The 21,363-nt window shown below is 43.2% G+C and overlaps 1 protein-coding gene and 1 pseudogene across 20 annotated transcripts in view; one reads left to right on the forward strand and one right to left on the reverse strand.

Moving 5' to 3' along the window:
- Positions 1-19,419, reverse strand: part of ZMYND11 (zinc finger MYND-type containing 11) — a 126,643-nt gene extending 107,224 nt beyond the window's left edge. For 3 of the 20 annotated variants that reach the window (XM_019719306.2, XM_019719303.2, XM_019719300.2), the window contains exon 1: positions 18,787-18,925. Coding sequence is in view for 5 of the 20 variants with exons in the window: in XM_019719299.2 (XP_019574858.1) it covers positions 18,787-18,914 (128 nt within the window). In the remaining 15 variants the exon portion in view is untranslated. Of the gene's footprint in view, positions 1-18,244; positions 18,383-18,578; positions 19,006-19,337 lie in introns of those variants that run through there. The other 17 variants (XM_074325072.1, XM_074325069.1, XM_074325064.1 and 14 more) reach the window with 15 other exon arrangements.
- On the forward strand, positions 649-1,559 carry LOC141570046 (coiled-coil domain-containing protein 90B, mitochondrial pseudogene; annotated as a pseudogene).
- Positions 19,420-21,363: the final 1,944 nt, after the last annotated feature.

The following is a 21,363-nucleotide window of genomic DNA, read 5'->3' on the forward strand; positions in this document are numbered from 1 at the left end:
TAGATCAAATAATGATTCCCGCAGGAATGACTGCCTATCTCCAGGCTCTTGACATTGAAATAAACAAGGCATTCAAGGTCCATTTGCACATGGAAATCAATGATTACACTGAAAATAGAATGGAACTCAGCCTGGAAACTTTGTGAAGCCTAGCCTGCAAGAGGTTGTGACTTGGGTGAAGAATTCATGGGATAAAATCATTGACAGCTGTGTTGCCAATGCACTACGAGCAGCCTACATGGACAAGAAGGGCTCATTTAAGGAGAGCTCTATTGCTGGACATGAGAGATTGGGGCCAATGGTTCTACAGGAAACGGAGTCGCAAGAAATTCAAGCCAGAATTCGGGGTTTGGAGAGTTATGATAATGTTCCAGAAGAAGATGACATGACTGTATTTGAATAAATGTAGATTGTTGTACATGAAAAAATAAGACATCCCCTGAAAATAAGCCCTAATGCATCTTTTGGAGCAAAAATTAATGTAAGACCTGGTCTTATTTTGGGTGAAATATGGTACTAAGCCCTACCTAGGTTGGAAAAAGAAATAGGGAACAAAATGTCCAAATAACAGAACTCAAAACAAGAGGAATTTTCTTATATTTCATTTGAAGCCATGAAATTTCAGGACAAAATTTATTGTTTTATAAAATGAAATAAGAGACCGGAAAACTGAGGATATGTGGAGTCGCGGGGCTTGGCGTCTCCTGCTAGCGGAAAGCAGTGGGGACTGCCGGCTTTTAATGCCCTGTGGGCGTTTCTTGCCGGCCTTGCGGAGAGACTTCTTAACCACCACAACCAAGGAAGGATTTGATATGAGGCGAGTGGACATAACTCCTTTAGAACAAAGGAAATTAACTTTTGATACCCATGCATTGGTTCGGGACTTGGAAACTCATGGATTTGACAAAGCACAAGCAGAAACAATTGTATCAGCATTAACCACTTTATCAAATATCAGCTTGGATGCTATCTATAAGGAGATGGTCACTCAAGCTCAACAGGAAATAACAGTACAACAGCTAATGGCTCATTTGGACGCCATCAGAAAAGATATGGTCATCCTAGAGAAAAGTGAATTTGCAAATCTGAGGGCAGAGAATGAGAAAATGAAAATTGAATTAGAACAAGTTAAACAACAACTGATAAATGAAACTAGTCGAATCAGAGCAGATAATAAACTGGACATCAACCTAGAAAGGAGCAGAGTAACAGATATGTTTACAGATCAAGAAAAGAAACTTATGGAAGCAACCACAGAATTTACCAGAAAGGATACCAAAATCAAAAGTATTATTTCAGAGACCAGTAATAAAATTGACACTGAAATTGCGTCTTTAAAAACACTAATGGAATCTAACAAGCTTGAGACAATTCGTTATCTTGCAGCCTCCGTGTTTACTTGCCTGGCAATAGCATTGGGATTTTATAGAATCTGGAAATAGCAGTGAAATGACTGTTTTATGCCCCTGCTGCTGCTGCTGTTGACTTCTTAGAACCTTCACCAGGATAGATTTACTTTGAACATTGAAAGTTGCAGCAAAACTTAATACAAGATTATTCAAAGTACATACAAACTAAAAAAGAAATGTTTTAGAATGAGAAGGTGTATTTTGTCTGTTTATGTGTCTTCATTATGTTGAAAAGCTGCCATTCAACGCCTGATTAATTTTGTCTTTATCCTTTTGATAGTTCATAGAAACTGAACCAGAGTTTTCTTGTGTTTGCCTGAACAACTGTGTAACCATATAGGATTTCTTTGGTATCTGCTGCCTACATACTTTATCTTATTCAACATTCCTGACAACTATTGCATAATTACCTTTCATATAAAAACAGCAAAGTTGTTTGGATTTTAAAAGTGACTTACCATGTAGCTGGAGACTGTTTTGGTTTTTTTTTTTTTTTTTTTTTTTTTGGAATGAACAATAAAACAATTTTAAATTAAAAAAAAAAAAAATGAAATAAGAGTTACAAGATACGAAAATGAAACCATCCTAAAAACCCTGACACAGAAAAACTATGGCTACTTTGTCTACTACAGTGGACTCGCATTATTCGCAGATTGCTATCTGTAAATCCGCAAGTCCCTAAGATTATCTGCACCCCAATCAATACTCAGAGCCATCTGACGTCCCCTGTTCCCCGCGGGTGCAGCAGGGTGATGCTCTGCCTGCTCCCTCCAGCTCAGACTGTGAGTCCTTTTCCTTGGTGATCTTGCTCTTTAAAATGACCCCAGTATGGCGCTATCTGGTAGTCAGAGGCTGTGCTGTGTCAGAGGAGCTTTACTCAGCCTCCAGAGTTATGGTGCTTTTGTGTTTCCCCGAAAATAAGTCCTAGCCGGACCATCAGCTCTAATGCGTCTTATGGAGCAAAAATTAATGTAAGACCCAGTATTATACATTATATTATATATTATATTATACCTGGTCTTATATTAAAATAAGACCAGGTCTTATGTTAATTTTTGCTACAAAAGATCAATTAGAGCTGATAATCCGGCTCTTATTTTCGGGGAAACACGGTACGCACTCGGCCATCAGGTGTGCCCAGAACGGGGAAGCGGAGTGCGCCATCTGTGCCAAGGGCATCCTGGAAAGTGTGAAATAACACCTAGAGTGCATGAGGAAGCTATGAAGATGGAAAAGCAGCTGAGTTTGTGGATCCATGAGATGAGAGCCATGGTCAGGAAAATGCTAACCACCCCCTCCCCCACCCTCCACCCCCAACTAGTGCTGGCGGGCATGTTTCAAGAGGTGACAGATATTCTGGGGGAAACTTGCAGGTAAATGTTACATAGGAAAAAGGTTATGTAGAAGAACAGGTTTTTGACACTGAGAATGGCTTTTTTACAAGAATGCTGGCAAACGAACCTATATAAATGAAAAGGTATTGGGTTTACAAAATGTGACCAGAGACTCGCAGGAACCTAACCTTGCATTTCCCCAAGGAGCAAAGGGTCAGTGTTGGCCAATTCCGTGTTTGTGGTGACTTCATGGGACATAACTACAGCAAATAACCAGAATCGACTGTAATTGTAACAAAATGTGATCTTCACCATTTAAATGTTTTGAATAGCCATTTTTATAATATTATAAAAATAAATGTCCTGAAAACCATTTTAAGCAGGCAGGCCAAAAAAAAAAAGAAAAATACTGAAGATTTCATGGTATTTCCAGTTAGAGATAGCCAACTTTGGATAAATGTCAGCATGGCTGAACAGGGTTACTGTGATCCTGTAATTTGCTAACATTATTTTTTGCTAACAAGTCAGTTAAAATGACACAATCACTGTCTTCCAAGGACTTAAAAATCCATGAGATGGGGAACATATAATGCTAATATTAAAATTATTTTTTTGCCGGCTGGTCACTCAGGTGGTTGGAGTGCCGTGCTCCTAACACCAAAGGCCACCGGTTTGATTTCCACATGGGCCAGTGGGCTGTGCCCTTTACAACAGCTCTCCCTGGAGCTGGGCGGCCATGAGTTGGAAGTTGGCATGAGCTACTGTGTGCTGCCACGGGCTGCCGTGTGCTGCCAGGAGTGGCCGGCAGCTGCCGTGAGCTACAGCTGTGAGCGGCTGACTGACGACCGGCGACCAACCGCCTCAGCCGGGGGTAGCGCAAGGCTCCTAACACCAGCTGGGTCAGGGAGCTGTGTCCTACACAACTAGACTGAGAAACAACGGCTTGAACCGGAGTAGGGGGGAGGCAGAAGAAAGGGGGAAAAATAATTATTTTTAACGAGCCACTCACTTATCACATAGCAATCATACCAGCCCACGCTAAGTCAACCAGAATGTTTCTCTCAAGTATTTTTTTCAAAAGCAGTGTGTCATAATTCGTAGACTATATAAGGATAAACTTCAAATCTAAAGAAAAGGACTGAGATTCTGGACTTCAGAACCGATGTAATATGAGTTACTTAAAGTATGTCTGAGCACCATGTGGAAGGTACTCAAGAGCAGAGACAACAGGAAGTCAGCCAATTTTGTCTGATATTAACAGTTTACACTAAAGTAACAAATCTTGCTTATTGAAAGTTTGAATGAAGTTAGAAAGTAGATAACTCAAATAGTGGGGTATACTTTCAGCACATTAACAGCCACGGCACTCTGCTACAGACTGAGATCTAGGTGATACGTCGATCTGTACTGACCTGCTTTTTCTTAATACATTTACCTTTAAAATTATCTCTTTAATTCATGAAATTAGACCAGTTTGCAAATGAACTTTTCCATTATTTAGATTCTGATTACATGAACATTAACCACGATTTTTTAGAAACCATCTATTATTGAGCAGTCTACATAAAGGAAATTTTATCATAACAAAGAGCCAATCTCATTGTACTCTTTATTTTGCTGTAATGTATAAGCAACAGAAGAAACAACTAAGAAATTACATGACCACGTTCTGGATCACAGACAGCAAATCCATGCAGAGAGAGAGACACGTGGCCCACACTCCACACAAAGGCACGTCATCCATGACAGCATGCGTTTAGGAGACATGCCACCTCTTATTTTCTATACTGTCACACTGAGTTGAAACAACACACATCTCAAAGGTGATATCTTTGAAAATGTATAAAACATTATATGTACAAGAAAATCTGAAGTCTTACAATTATCTTAACACACTGTGTGAAGTGTGCTGGTTCTTCTGAAAGTAAACTCTGTAAATACTTCTGGGTAAAAAGTAGTAGCCTAACAAGCTAATACAGATTCTATCCGAGCACATGCAACACTCATTTTAGCCATAATTGAACAGTCAAGGGTATTTTGTAGCTCCCTGCCATCAGTTCTTTTGATTATTCTACATTAGAACACTCAGGTCATCTACTCAGTCAACATTTATTTCCACTACACAACAATTCTGGCTGTTTTGAGTACAGATGCTACAGAGGTTGTGTTCCCTCGCCTCTGCTTGGACAGTCACTAGTTTCCCTGAGGAGCTGACATTTCACCTCAGGCCTCTAGGACATTTAGGATCACTAAGCATGGTTGAAGCAAACAAAGACTGTAGCACTAGCTAAAGGCAGCACAGCACACGGGGCCAGGTAATGTGCATCTCACAGCCCTCATGAAGGACCTGAGCCTGTAACCTGGAGAACTGATCAGCAGAAGACTAAGGATTAGACTCCCAGCAGCTCTTCAGCTTTGAAGGTCAGTCTGTTCCAAGCACGGTGACCCAGCTGCCTGATCGCCTGGTATCGGGTGCAGTAACAGCTCTGTGACTCAGTGAGGGGAAGTGTGCTGCTTTCAGGGCATCTCCTAGCTCCTATGAAATAAATGATCTCTCCCTTCTCTGAATATCGCCAGGTCCAGAAGTGATGCGACAAACTGATGCACCCATTCTGTCACCATGCAGGAACCAGCGACAGAATCAAGCTGAGGGTGATGGACTGCACAAAGGAAAGTCGGTACTTTGGCAGCCTGGAGGTCACAGCACCCCTCTGGGGCAGCTCCAACCATATGATGGTGGCAGAAGCTGGACTGGAAGAAAGAAAAGAAGAAGAAAGACGATGCTTTTGATGAGTGTTCAGAAAGGACACAAAAGAAAAGCAGATCAGTGGGTGTGTAGTTTTGTTGCTTATTTTGTAATGGTAGATGTTGTGTATCTGAATGCAAACGGAAGGAAGCCTGTACAGAAGAGGGTGAAAATAAAAGAGGTGAGAGGTTTCTGGAGGGTATGGTCTTGGACACGGGAAGAGAGTGACAAAAGGAGACATAAGTGCAGGTGTTTGCAGACCTCAGGTAATGCAGTCTCTCTCCTCTGAAGAAAGAGGCCAAAGAGGGCACAAGAGCAAGTGGGAGGAGTTGAGGAAAGAGAAGAAAGTTTAGTAAGTCTCCATGGAAAGTGGAATATGAGCTTGATCAGAAAAATAAAGTATGGCTGAAGGCCCAGATTACCATCAATGTCAGCTTCCGAGAAGCTACAGTGTCACCCATCAGCTCTCTAGTTTCCCTCCAGCGTGTAGGCAAGGAGAGTGTGAGGAGAAATCCATCCAGAATGTGGGTTTTGCCTATACCTTGTCGGCACTGCAAAGATAAAGGGGCACTCTTCTGTTTACCTATGAACACTTATGCAACCTACTATGTGTATCACACTGGACATACTAGGTATTACAATGATATTTAAAAGTCAGTGTGAGGGAGACACCAACATGGCGCAGTAAACGCTGTCTACTTTCTCTCACAACCACATCAAAATTACAACTAATCCACAAAACAACCACTATTGAGAATCGCCTAAAATCAAGCTGAACTGAAGCCTTTCAACTAAGGACGTGCAGAAGCAGCCACCTCCAGACTGGTATGAAGGTCAGAGATGCAGAACGGGCTGGCCCCACACCTGCATGTGTGATTAAAGATCAGGAGGGCTGTTTTAGGTGGGGGAAGAGGTCCCCCAACAGCCTAAAGGAGTGAGAGATCTCAGCCCCACCCCAGCCTAGGGTTCCAGTGCTGGGGAGAGAAGTCCCCATAATTTCTGGTTGTGAAAAGCAGCGGAGATGGTGAATGAGACTGTGTACGGCTGCCCTACCAGGTGCTTCAAGGGAGTGTGTGTGGACTTACCCACCAATGGAATCACTCGCTCTGAGCTCCAGCGCTGGGGCAGCAGCTGGAGAGGAGGCAAGGACATAAAGTGGGGAACTGAGTTGTCTGGCTTGGGACGAGGGCTGGAGGGGCGGCTTTCTCCTGGAAGGGGGAGCTGGCAGAGGCCATTGTTTCTTTGTTGAGCCTTCCCCTTTCCCGGTGTATGAACACAGGTGGCCGCCGTTTCTGAGTCTCTGCCATTAGTCTGCCACGGCCTAGCAATTTGAGACCTGGACATGCCCAACTTTCGGGCACACCCAGGCCGCTTCCAGTGGCTTTTTCATGCAGACTGCCTGCTTAGGCTCCAGCTGCAGACTTTCCTAGACTCTCAAAGATTCGTGGAACCCAGACAAGCAGCATCTGTCTTCAGTGTGTCCTGTACCTCTGGCTGAGGAGCCCTAAGTGCGGCACTAATGGCAGCCAATCTTGGATTGTAGCTTGGCTTTTCAAGGAGCTGCCAAGCACAGCACAGACGGCAGCCATCTGCAGATTTCTTTCTGGCTTCTGCTGGATGGCCCCGGATGGGGCACGGGCTGTGGCTGAAGTAGATCTACAGCGATCCCCTCCGAGGTGGTCACCCAGCCGCCTCCAAGGATGACACACCCAAGGGGCTGACTGGGCAGGCACCAGGGTCCTGCTGAGGCAGATCCTGCTCCATAGGATCAGCCCCTGCACAACAGCTCTTGCACTGTGGTCATCGCCAGTCCTCACAACCAGTGAGCCTAAGGGTCAGTCCCTCCCACTGATGTGCAATTATCAACCAAGGCTCAACTACAAGTGTCCCTTCGGGCACACAGAACCCACACAAGGGACATACCTGGAGCGTTTGGCTCAGGTGAACCAGAAAGACTGAGCCACTGGGTGCCACAGCACACCTACAACATAAGGTCACTCTACTAAGACCAGAAGATATACCAGCCCTACTTAATACACAGAAACAAACACAGGGAGGCAGCCAAAAGGGGGAGACAAAGAAACATGTCCCAAATAAAAGAAAAGAACAAAGCTCCAGCAAAAGAACTAAGCGAAATGGAATAAGCAATCTATCAGATGCAGAGTTCCAAATACTGGTTATAAGAAAGCTCAGTGATCTCAGGGAGAACTTCAACAGAGAGATAGGAAGCACAAAAATAGAGATGAAAACCACAAAATAGAACCAGTCAGAAATAAAGGATATAATAAAGGAAATGAAGAATATATAATAGGGAATCAACAGTACATTAGATGAAGCAGAGGATCCAACCAGCAGTGTAGAAGGTAGCAGAAAACACCCAACCAGAACAGCAAAAAGAAAAAAGAATCCAAAAGATCGATGAGAGTTTAAGGGGCCGCCAGGACAATATCAAGAGTACCAACATTTGCATTATAGGGATACCAGAAGGAGAAGAGAGCAAGGAATTGAAAACCTCTGTGAAGAAACAGCGAGAGAAAACTTCCCTAACCTGGTGAAGGAAATACACATACAAGCCCAAGAAGTACAACATAAACCCAAAGAGGCCCACACCAAGATAACATCATAATTAAAATGCCAAAGGTTAAAGCCAAAGAGAGAAACTTGAAAGCAGCAAGAGAAAAACTTCTAGTTACCTACAAGAGAGCCCCCATAAGACTGGCAGCTGATTTCACCTCAGAAACTTTGCAGGCCAGAAGGGAATGGCGGGAAATATTCCAAGTGATGAAAAGCAACGACATACAACCAAGATTGCTCTACCCAGCAAAGCTACCATTGAGAATTGAAGGACATATAAGCTTCCCAGACAAGAAAAAGCTGAAGGAGTTCATCACCACCAAACCAGTATTACAAGGAATCCTAGAGGGTCTTCTTTAAGATGGGAGGGGGGGTTAAGGATGGGTGAAAGGGGAAGGGATTAAGTACAAATTGGGCATTATACAGTAGTCATGGGGATGTAGGTTATAGCATAAGGAATATAGTCCAAAGTATTGTAATAACTAGGAGTCGTGCCAGATAGGTACTAGATCTATCAGGATGATAGTTGGGAATGGGGTTGGGGGCAGGGTGAAAAAAGTGCAGGTATTAAGAAATACAAATTGGTAGTTAATACAGTATGGAGAATATAATCAACAATGCTGTAAAGATCATGTAAGGTGCCAGATGGGCACTGGACTTATCAAGGGGATCACGTCATAGACTGTGTAGATGCCTGACCAATGTGCTACAGGCCTGAAGCTGAAGTAGAATAATATTGAATGTCAATTATAACTAAATATATAGGCATATATAGTCACGGGATGTGGGGTACAACATAGGAAGATAGGTGATGGTACTGTAACAAATATATGACATCCGAGGGGTAGTAGCTTGTGGGTGGGTTATCATTTTATGACGTGTTTAAATGTCTTACTATTACATTGCTTTGTACATCTGAAACTAACAAAAATAAAAAATAAATAAACGTCAGTGTTTTCAGGTCAAGTAACTGGGAAGATAATTATAGGGATAACAGCTAAATAATAATAATAAAAGGCAACAGAATAAGAACGAGTTGAGGAAAACATTAAATGCTGTAGAAGTTAATGAGGAGACAAATCACTGTGGGATGGCAACAAGATGAAGACGAGTGAAAGTGGATAGAGAGCTCACGTCCCAACACATTTTAAATTAAATTGTAAACTGACTTCCAGCACTGGGGGTGGAGTGAGGAGGGGAAAAAACGATACCTGAGCAAGTTAAAAAATATTACTTATACAACCAATACTATTTGTGCATTAAAAAAACACTTACTGAAAGAATAAACAGAATGACCGGCTGAAGTAAAAGTTTTACTTAAGGGAACAGGAGATAAGACTAGAAAGTCAGACTAAGAACAGAATCCAAAATACCGTGATTGACAGAATTATGAGGAGACGTTTACAATGACCTCATCTCACTGCCTAGTAGCAAATTCCAGGCCACAGTGCAGAAAAGGGACCCTGAATCAAGCAGTCTCCCCGAATTGAGGAGACTATGAGCAGAGACTGGTGGCCAGTTTTCAGTTTAGCATTTAATTTGCTCGAATCCAAAACAGCCAATTACTTTCCATGAATCAGACGTCAGGTCCTCTTCCCTTTCTATTATTTACAATACTTAAGATCATTCTACCAAATGGCACCTCTACTAAACAAATAGTGACTTGTAACAGTATACCCATTTAACATTTCCACTCATTCCTCAAGGTCAAAATTTATATTCTATTTAAAATGCAACTCTAACAGTAGCAATTAATGGGATTCTTGAGTGTGTCTGGTAAGCTCAGCCCGGTCACCTGAACGTCCCGTCTGCTATGCGCCCTGGCATCCACAGAAGTGATGGACGCTACATAAGAAAGGAGAGGACAGAAACACATGGACATTATCAGGCACTCCACAGGTTCCCGGGGCCACTGGATACCGCAGCATGCTAGCCAGCTGTGCTCGAGTGACAGGGTTTCTTCCCTCACACTCCCTGGTACTCAGCTCAGACACTGAACCTGCCCCTGCAGTGCCCATGTCTCTGGGGAACAACCTGGAAATGAAATGACACCCCCAACCTGGAGGAATACCAAGGATCACCTGAAAGGCAGAGCAGAGCCCAAAAAACGTCCTTGCATGCTCTCACTCCTGCCTGCAGGCACAACCCACCGTGGCTGGCAGGATGCCTATGGAAAGACATACACGTTCTTCTGCAGCTTGTCAGGGTTACCAGCTGCCTCCAGCACCTGCAAGAACTCTAGGCTGCTGCTCAAATTATAGGGAAGCCCAGAGACTCTGCCAATGAATGGCAGGCAGTCCATCTACTGAAGGCATTCCTCTCTGACATGCTGCGGGACCATCAGGAACCACCCAACCCTCCCTCTGCTACCTACCTTCTCTCACCAGCAGCACAGTGACAGTACAGAGCACTGTAGCGGAACCAGAAAAGACCTGAAGTCTTTCCTTCTGGGACGCATTTATTTTTCAGGCTGTCAATCCTCTTTAAAACACATTATGAGTATTGTTCTTGAAAGACAATTTCTGAGACATACAGCTAATGGTCACAGGTTACATTGTTTTCTATAAGCCATCCCCAAAAGAAATACTTAAAAGAAGGCACATATACCAAGACCGTCTGAAAAATATAAAAATTTAAAACTAGAAAAAAACAAAACTTTTAAAAATAGAGCCCAAATCCATCTCCAGACATTCCTATTTAAAGTGTTAAGGGGGAAAAAAAGCAATTCAGAAACTCAGTCATGACTGAGAACCAGCGTGCTATGAAGAGTAGGCCAGGCCACTCTTGTTCAAAATGTGTCAACTAGAATCCAGAAGAATTTATTTAAAAGAGTAAGATGCAGATACTTCTGCAACTAAGGCCTACAATAGTGTATTTTTCATTAACATTTGTTTAAAATATGTAAATGAACCAAAAGAAAGTCTAACTTTAAACTGACTGGTGGTTGTTCAGCTTTTAATTCTCTTAAAAACAACTGAGTCTAAAACTAGTTTTATTAATAATCCTAAGAAAATAAAATTTAACTTTCAAATTATCCAAATGGAAGTTTCTGACCTGAAACAATCCAACCCGAGTACTGATCAGAAGAAGCGAGGGGCTTCTTAAGATTACGTGTGTAGAATACATATGTGCAGCATAATAAAACAAGTAGGTGAAGTATCTCAAAATAAAACCCATCAGGTATTTTGACAATACATAATACTAAATGTGCTATTTTTAAACATAAGAAATGTTAGATTGTAACTACAGTGGAAAAATCAACCACCTTAAATTTTACATCCTCTATGCTTTAAAAAGACAAAATCTCTAACATAAATGAAATGTCCCCCAAATCTTTTAAGTGTTATTAATGGAAATCTCCCCAAAATTAGTCTCACTTGTTTCTCCCCAAGAACTGGGCAAACTAGGTATATTTTATATTAACTCAAGGGCTCCATGTAAAAAATCAATTGAAAATTAAGGACCTGATCTCCCAAACAGCATTTCTCAGTTTTGAGACAGAAAAACCAACAAACAGGCAGATAAACCAACCTACAAAGAAACTAAGAAGTTCATAATGGCTTTCAAGTTGAGATAGTTTCCACACGCAGAGCTTTCCCCATGGTTAGCCTTCATTAAAGAATATTTCTTCTTAAAAATCTTTTCATAGCTATGAAATATAAGAAAACCACATTTAATATTCCGCTGTCACCTCCCTACTGAATATCAGGATGGTCGGAATCTGTGAACGCTACAACTCAGTCACCTACTTCTTTCTCCACCATATGCTCCACCTAGTAGTTTATTTTAAATGATGGTGAACACCCACTGAACTCTGAAGCCTTCACACTTAGAAAAACTTTCAGAAATTAGCTATTTCGACCCAGACTGAACTTATCCAGCAGAGGGAATGCTAAAGGGCACCCCTTCTCATGCAGCAATGGCACTCTAGTGTGGAGTTCATCCCAAATATTTTTCAAACATTTCTACACATGTTGAAAGAAAGTTGTAGGTTCCTCCCTCCCATCGCGTGGCAAGTATCTTCATCATGTGAGCTGCCAACATTGACACCAAGAAAATCAGCCAATTATAGATGCTTGTTCTTAGGTTTCCAGTGGACCTAGAATTGACCAGAACTTCACGTATGGAATGTTGTGATTACCAGGAAGTTTCTAATATTCCTTTTCTTTCCACCTCCTACTTCTGTAAAAAGTGTGAGCTTAGTTTTACATTCTTTTACTGTTCTGTTTCTGGTAGACTGGCACATTTGGGACATGACAGTGCATCAATACACAGATCCAACGACTCTGTGGGTTTTACGGAGACAGCAGACAGTGTAGGCATAGCAGTCGTACACTGGAATTCAAATACCCACTCGTTCATATATTATGTGACCTCAGGCACTGGGCACTTCGCTTCCTGATATGTTCTCTTAGTATAAGCTACAGAATACTTGTAATTGTACTATAATATTGTAATTTATTGTACCATCATACTGTAACACTACTTTCCTCATACTGTTGTAAGGACTAAACGCAGTCTATAAATTGCCTTGTATGTTAGGTGCTCGATAAGCGACTTTTTTTTTTTAAATGGTGCTGCCACAAGCAATGTTTATAATAAAATCCAGCTTTCTAAAAACTGTTTACAAAGTAGACTTCTAAAGGGACCTAACGTGCATATATAATCAAATTAAAATTCATTTATGACAGCCTCTTCCAATAAACCACAGTTATCTTCCTGATTTTAAAAAACATAGCATTTTGGGGGGGGGGGAGGGGGGCTGGCCCGGTGGCTCAGGCGGTTGGAGCTCCGTGCTCCTAGTTCTGAAAGCTGCCGGTTCGATTCCCACATGGGCCAGTGGGCTCTCAACCACAAGGTCGCCGGTTCAACTCCCGCAAAGGCATGGTGGGCTGCGCCCCCTGCAACTAGCAACTAGCAACGGCAACTGGACCTGGAGCTGAGCTGCGCCCTCCACAACTAAGACTGAAAGGACAACTTAAAGCTGAACAGCACCCTCCACGGCTAAGATTGAAAGGACAACTTGACTTGGAAAAAAAATCCTGGAAGTACACACTGTTCCCCAATAAAGTGCTGTTCCCCTTCCCCAATAAAAACAACAACAACAAAGAAACATAGTATTTTTAATCCCAATTGTGAGCTCTCTCAATCTCAACACAAATCCATTTAAAAATACCTGTATGGGGTGGCTGGATGTCTCAGTTGGTTAGAGCACAAGCTCTCAACAACAAAGTTGCCGGTTCGATTCCCGCATGGGATGGTGGGCTGCGCCACCTGCAACTACAAATTGAAAACGGGACTGGACTTGGAGCTGAGCTGCACCCTCCACAACTAGACTGAAGGACAACAACTTGGAGCTGATGGGCCCTGGAGAAAATACACTGTTCCCCAATAAAAAAATAAATAAAATAAATACGTGTGTGTGTGTGTGTGTGTATATATATATGTATATTTTTAGTGCTTACATGACTAATGCTTAAACTAGGAAAGAAGAATCTACCTTCTTCAAATCATATTTTAAATTTACTTAGCTACAAGTAGATCAAACTAGGAAAAAAAAATTTTTAAATTTCAGTGGGTCAACCTTTCACTTAAATGCTTAGAAAACCTGGAGAACATAAAAATTACTAATCACAACAGAGTTGTTTTTAAAAATCCTCAGGTAGTTAATATAAAATCACAAAGTTACTATTAGAATAAATTTGAAATCATAAGTGTTAAGATTTCAAAAGTAATCTTAGCTCAAATACAACGTGCCTTAACTCACACCCCTGTACTTACTTCTGTTACACTCTATTGCATTTGCTTCAGTAATTGTGTTATCCAGCAAGGGTCTAATAGATAGTAGATAGATAGTAGTTTAATGAATGAACTCAAGATATTGAAACATATTCTACCCACTGTGAAAAATACAATATTTTAATGTGATCTTATGAAACAGATTAATCATGGAGTTACTTGAACTAAAAAGCATACATTTAAACAAAATTAGTTTATCTACTATACTTAACTATTACTCAGTTTACACAAAATAAAACATTGTGTACAAATTTTCAGCAACACACATTTTCTAACTAATGTGTAAGAACACATGTGATCTACTAAATATATTTCTCTCATCACTGAAAAATAAAGTCAATATGACCCCCTAAAAATGCTCATAGAACAGTATTCCTTACCTTTGTCATTTCTTTCATTTCACATAAAGTTAGGCAAACGTTTAGCTACTTATTTATTCAATGAAAAATATACCCCAAAATAGAATGAAAGATTAACTGTCTAAATATTCACTAGTACTTCCATATAAATTATATTATTTGTAAAACTGAGTTATCAGTTTGCTAAATTTCCTAACTAAACACATAATGGGCATACAAATATTCTTATTTCCAAATAAATTTTTAATTTATTTGCATTTCTAATTTTGATATTAAATATTTTCACAATACAAAGTAACTTAATTGTTTAAGTGGAAAATCAGTAATAGCAGGCATACATATGCAAAAAGATCTTTCCTTAAGGCAGCACCTATATTTAAAATATTAGTTACAACTGATACTTAGATTATGATTTTTATCTTCCTCCCATTATCTTCCTTTTTATGTTACCTCTTTTGACAGGGATTTTGTTATATGGATCACATTCTCTCACAAACCTCCTAGCTCATTCACTTGGCATTAGAGAGTGTACGTGCCTGAATAGGTATGTGCTACGAGGAGGCATGACATTCCATAATTGAAAGGAAGACTGCTATGTTTTTAAGATGATTCTGTGCAAGATTTTTAAAAGTGGGATAGTGTGTATAAAGAACTTTACACAATGTCTGAGACATGGTAAACATACAACATGTGATACATATTACCATCACGGTACACAATTGTATACTAAACTTGTGTATACCGAAGCATTTCTAAAAGCACGAGCATAGGAGGACAGGCCTCTGGTAACGAGCAGACCCTTCTGACCACTGAAGGCCTTCATGGAGTCACTGCACCAAAGCAGACCTGAGCTGTTTGGCAACTTTGGCAATGCCACTGCAAGGCACTAACTGGAAGTTATTCTGCAAGAGGCATGGGTAGAAACCAAACTCAAATCAGTTATTTGTTTAATTTTGGCAAAATTCCTAGTAAAAATGTTGGTGAGGGATTAGTTCCACAATGATCAAACGAGGACGTACCAAGCAGTGTTTATTTAGAAAGTTTATATGCTTCAAGCAAATATAAAACATACAACCTGATGCAGTTACAGAAAGGATGATGCAGTTACAGAAAGATGCAGGGAAAGACAAAATTTTTAAATTTAAAACCAATAGTTAAAATAAGAATGCTCACACTATGTACTGCAATTTGTTATGTTCATCATATATTAGGAAGTAATGATAGGCAGCTGTGAGGGGCTGGGGAGAGGAGGGATGAATGGGGAGTTAAGTGTTTAATGGATACAGAGTTTCAGGTTTACAAGATGAAAAGAGCCATGGAGATAGATGGTGGTGATGACTGCACAATAGTGTATTTTACATATTTAATACCACTGACCTATACACTTAAAAATGGTTCAGATGTAAATTTTATGTTATGTATGTTTCAGCACAACAAAAATAAAACAAGCAATGATACAAAGATCCTCAGAACTGCTTCAAGTAAGTGAGGCCCAAGGAATATAACAAATGCTTACTTTCCAACCTTCAGAGATAACTAGAGATTCAGACATATGCTACTACAGACCAATTAGTAAGACAAGGCATATGTGACCATGTCCTGCTGTAATTTCGGAGCTTCACACCTTTCTACACTACTGTAATCATTAACACTGAAATTGAATTGAATTGATCTAATAGTCGTTTATGAATCAGTAATCCTATAGTACAGTTACTATCATCCTTGTCTTTCAGATGAAGAAACCGAGGCCCAAGTATTTGCCCAAGATCCCTTTGCTAATAAATGAGAAGTGAGATTCAGACCCAAGCCATCTGGCCTCCAAGTCATTTCGCTATGCTACCTCTCTAATCTAGCAACAAAACAATCTCATTACCCTGTAAAAAAAATTCAGTGTTAAGTCCAAGTTAAGGTTTTTCAAACAGTGAAAAGTTTTTAAGTATCATAAGTCTATCCACTTTCTCCTTAATTTTTTTTCTAGACACATTCTCTTTGCGTAAATGATGTTTTCCATGTAGGATTCAATTGAAGGACAGTAATGGTAAGTAAGGAAAATTAAGACAACAGAGGTTTACAGCTTTAAGCAATACTAAGACAGCACTTGATACTTTCACTACAAATGTCAAAATTCTAAATTAGCTGCAGTGTCTCAATTAAGGCATGCCAAAGAGTATGAATGTTTCTGTTATACACTATCTGAACAACCCTTAAAGGAAAATGGGGATCGGGTTACAAAAGGGTGGGAGTTCACATAAACACACAATTCACAGAAACATGCAAGATGACATTCACTCGAAGTAGCAACACAATGATATCTGAGAAATATTCAATAGGAACAAAGGAGCTAAATTTTAACATTGTGATTTTTTCTTTGTAAAGCTGGAAGCACTTGCCTGTTTATTTAAATACTTTGTAACAGGTAACTACAAAAATTAAATCACCCAATTACAGAATGTAAAAGGGAGATTCAGTGGTCATATGACAAACATATGTAAAAAAAATACGATGTAAAAAAGAAATCCTGTTAACCAGACAGAGCTAAGAAAGAAAAATATTTTACTATGTCATAAACACATTCCGTATCTTCTAATCTTTGATTTTCCAGCCTGGCCATCTTATAAAGAAGAGTCCACCAAAATGACTGTAACCAGCACGAATTAACCAAAGACAAGGAAAATAACATGCCTGCACAAAATTCGTATTTCATCTCCCGCTTGTACAAATTAGAATTCAGAAAAATCAAAGGTGACCTTGCTAACCAAAAAGCACTCAAACTTGTCAAGTATAACAAAGGCTATCTGCCTGATAACCTTCAACCATTAATTAGAATCAGTGACCCAAAATCCTGAAATGGTTATGTACCCCACAATTACTACATACACTTCAACTACAGTTCTCAGTTTAAAAGTAAAATAAGTAAATGTTTACTTTCTGCCTTTCAACAGACAGATGATGTTTCAGCAGGCTCTTGCCTCCATGGACAAGGCCCACAGTAGGATGCAGAACACCTGGGTGAGGTAGACGGGAGGATCCAGGACTTAACCTCAGAGTGAAAAAGCTACCTGGCCACCTGCTTTGAGCTCAGACACCTCATACGTGCAAGGACAGGACTCCCGCGGACACACTGCATGTAACATTGGGTATCACGTGCCCACACCAGGTACCATTCAGACACTACATAACACCGGCACCGTGGACTGCCGGCACTACCACACACTGTACGCGTAACACAGGTAACACGTGCGCATCGGGCACCATGCCCACACCAAGTATAACGGGGCACCGTGGACACACCGGTATCTTGAGCACACCGTACAGCAGGCACACCGAGTTCCGTACCCACGCCACGCCGGGCACAGTGGAAACGCCGTATACAATCCGGGCAGCGCCACGTACACCGGACCACGGACAGGCCCGGCACCAGGCCCACACCGTAAAGCGTCCACAGCCGGCCCAGGCGAGCAGCGCGAGGGGCGGTGCACGTGGAAGCTGGGGTCCCAGGGCCACCCCAGGAGCCAGGGCCCGGCAGCTCCTTTGCGGACAGCACGGGCAGTCCCAGGGGCCGGACGGCCTGCTGAGGCGGCGGAGGCCGCGCTGTCGCGGGCTCCCAGCCCTGGGGAACGCGGACCGAGCCCCGCGTGGGTCCTTGGGGGCCGCCAGCCCAACCTCGACCATCGCTCCCGATCAACGAGCTGCTACAGCGAACGCGCGCACAGAGCAGCGTCCGAGCCGGCCCCGAGGCCTGGCCGCGCAAGGAGGGCCAACCTGGCGGGCGGCGCTCACGCGACACCCCGGTTTCCCAGCCCCAGCAGGCCTCGCGAGGTCTCGCTTTGGGCCTCCTCCCCCTCCGGGCCCGCCGAAGGCAGGGGAGCGCGGGCGGGACCCCCCCAGGCCCGGCCCGCCGCACACAAAGCTCCGCGGGCAGAGAAGGCGAGCGACGGTCACACCCGATCGGCGCCCCGAGAGGCTGCAGCCAGCCGCGCTCCACACGGCCCCGCGCCCCGCCCGGCCCCGCGCCCTTCCCACCGTTCTGCTCCGGGCCGCGCCGCGCCGCCTCCCCCGCCTGGGCGCCGGCCTCCGCCTGCCGCCCCGGCTTCTCCGCGGGCCCGGCGTCCCGCTCGCCCAGCCGCCCTCCTCCCCGGCTCCGCGGCCCGGGCCCCTCCCCCCCCGGCCCCCTCCCCGGCGTCGCCCAGCAGCCCGCCGCCCCCGCCGCCCGCGCCCCGGCGTCTCCCCGGCGCGCGCTTCGGGGCGCCATGTTTACAGCCGCAGCACCGCCGCGCGGGCGCCGGGAGGGAAGAGGCGGCGGTGCAGGGCCGCGGGCGGCGGTGCCGGGAGGGGGCCCGCCGCCGCCCGCACTTACGGGGTCTCCACGCCGAGCGGCGGGCCGGGGGCCGGGCGGGAAGCCGGTGCGGCCGCAGGGCTGTCGGCGTCCTGCGAGGCCCGCGCGGCTCCCAGGCGGCCTCCTCCGCGGCGCCCGCCCCCGGACTTTATTGTGCGGCCGGCCGCGCCGTGCGCTCTCGCGGCGCGGCTGCCTCCCGGCGGCCGGCGTCGTGCGCGCCCACACCCACCTTCCCTCCGTCCTGCGGTTCCAGCATATTCTCCCGGAGCCGCACATGCACCTCGCGGCCGCACACGTGGAGGCGACGTACGTGCCGGCGCGCGGGCGCGGACGGGCGCACAAAGTCCCGGCCCGCATTGTTCCGCGCGGCCGCGCCGCGGGCCGCCGCCTCTCGCCGCCCGGGCAGCTCCGGCCTTGGAGGAGCGCGGATGCTCACATTAGCGAAGTTGGGGACGTGGCTTTGATAGCGTTTTAATTCTGCTCTCAGAAGGAATTGCAGAGCTGCCTGATTCCGTATTCTGTACACACACACACACACACACACACACACACACACACACTCCGAACGGACAGGGCCGCCCATTTTCAACTAGGCAGAAACTGCAAGTTCGTGCAAGGAGGAAGAGGCTGCTCATTCTAGGTCTAACCAGAGAGGATCCCACTGTGTGGGTTAAGGAAGTCCCTGAGGTCGGCGTGCTTCTGCAGACGCCGCAAGTTTTCCCTCATGACCTTTCTGCACTAGGAGTTTGGATAGAAGACCTTTCGGCCAAAATTTCTCACTCTGCATCCCATTGCACACATGGACCTGAAAATCATTGGGAAGACACCGTCCAAGAAGTGTTGAGATTCTGATCCAAGTCGTCAATCTTTCTTAGCTGGCCTCTAGACTGGGTCAGGATTTAGAAATGGGCGGTACTTGAACAGGTCAAAGATTCAACCTTTCAGCCATTCACAGCCCTGGTTCTGATACACCCCACAGAGTTCTTGGTTATCTCAAGCGACATCCCCAAATAACTTCAACTCATTTTATTGTTACACATAAATATACGCCGTTTAAATCCAGCAGAGAGTTTAAACGGTGTCAACGAAAGCAAGCTATACCCGGTTCGAATGCTGGAGCAAGGAATTAACAGCTTTAAGTAAAGGACGGCTTAAAAAAGATCATCTATAAAATAGACAACATTATATATTAATATGTATAAAAGGAAGCTCACCTTACGAAACAAGTGACTGTAAGACTGTATGACACCACATTTTTCTCCAATTAAATGTTTTAGGCATAATTTCAGTTTTTATACCCAGATACTATCTCTCATTCTAACTAATGTAAATTAGATAGGTTATCCCCAGGTTTTCTATCGATTTTGCCTAGAATTTAAAATCTTGGCTCTATTTTCCCTTCACAACAGTTTTATTGACCTCGTTTTTCTCTCAGCTGAGGGAAGACGGGGTGGGGGTGGAGGAAATAGTCAGGACCGGTGGTTCAGGACTGGGAGTTGGGAGGAGGCCCAAAGACTAGATAGTTATTTCCATACAACTTATGTTACACCACGAATTTATCTGCGGGATTGCAAAGAGACGACAAGGGAGAAAAAGAAAGAGTAGTGGGCCACAAGGAATAGTGTGTCATCAACTCGGAAATGTTTCGGACACTTAACACCACCCAAAGAAGGACACCCATACAACACCCCTAATTCTTCCAAGTGTGTTCAGAGCGATGGGGAGTATTTTTGAGGGGGGTTAATGACAATGTGTCTTTTACTCTTATAATTTTTTAAATTTAAACATTCACCATACTTTTTGATCTCACCTCGTACATATGATCTCCATTCTTTATTAGAAGGACATACTGCAGGAGAAAATGTTAACAATGCATGTTTCTTTGGGTTACAGGTATCTTTTTTAAAAAAAAATCTTTGTTCATAATCAGGAAAAAAATTAATAACTAACCCAAAACATTGGTTGCCCCCATGGGAACCACACCACGTAGATATCACTTACTTGAAAGAATATATACTTTTCAGAAAACAAATTATAAACTTAAGTTGTATAGAATCTTATTTTCCATTGATTTCTTTAGTTACTGCATAGAGCAATTTGTAGCTGCAATCTACACATAGTTCACATCCCAAAATGTATATAAAAAGCCAAAAAATATAAATGTCAGGCAATTGAACATAATAAAAATAAATGTAAAATGTATGTGGGTAATTGTCACAGAAGCAGCTCACCATAAAAAAAGGTTTATAAATGTTTTACTTATCAATGAGATTAACTACTCTAACTCACAGAAAGTGGGTTTAAGTAACTATTACCTTACACTCACTATCTTATCACAATGACAAGGCAGTGAGATCTTATCTGGAGCCTCATCATAGAAAACAGAGCAGAGGAGGACTGTCCCTCAGACACAGTGCCTGCGGTGTCTCCTGGAACCTGCCAATCCAGATAAAGGAGACTTAAGGAGTAAAAATTTGTCTATGTGCAGTACTATAAAACACATAGTTTTGCAATGTAAGATATGACGACAAGCAATCAGTTACTAGTAATGAGTGTGCACTGTCGCAAATGAGTGCATGCGAGTGTGCAAGGCTATCCTTGTCATGGTATCTTCTTCACTCATTTACCTTTAGAGGTGTTTCCTGATGAGGGGAGGGAACTAAAACTCACAACCACAGGAACTGTGGCCTACTATGAAACATGCAACAGCCCCTTTCTCCCCCCAGAGTGGAGAGAACCATTATTTAATACAAGATAGAGGCTGAAGTGAGTGGCCACGGAGCCGGCCACTACAGAGTGCAGAGTG

This window comes from Rhinolophus sinicus, linkage group LG02 (genome assembly GCF_036562045.2).
Source record: "Rhinolophus sinicus isolate RSC01 linkage group LG02, ASM3656204v1, whole genome shotgun sequence".
Lineage (NCBI taxonomy): Eukaryota > Metazoa > Chordata > Mammalia > Chiroptera > Rhinolophidae > Rhinolophus > Rhinolophus sinicus.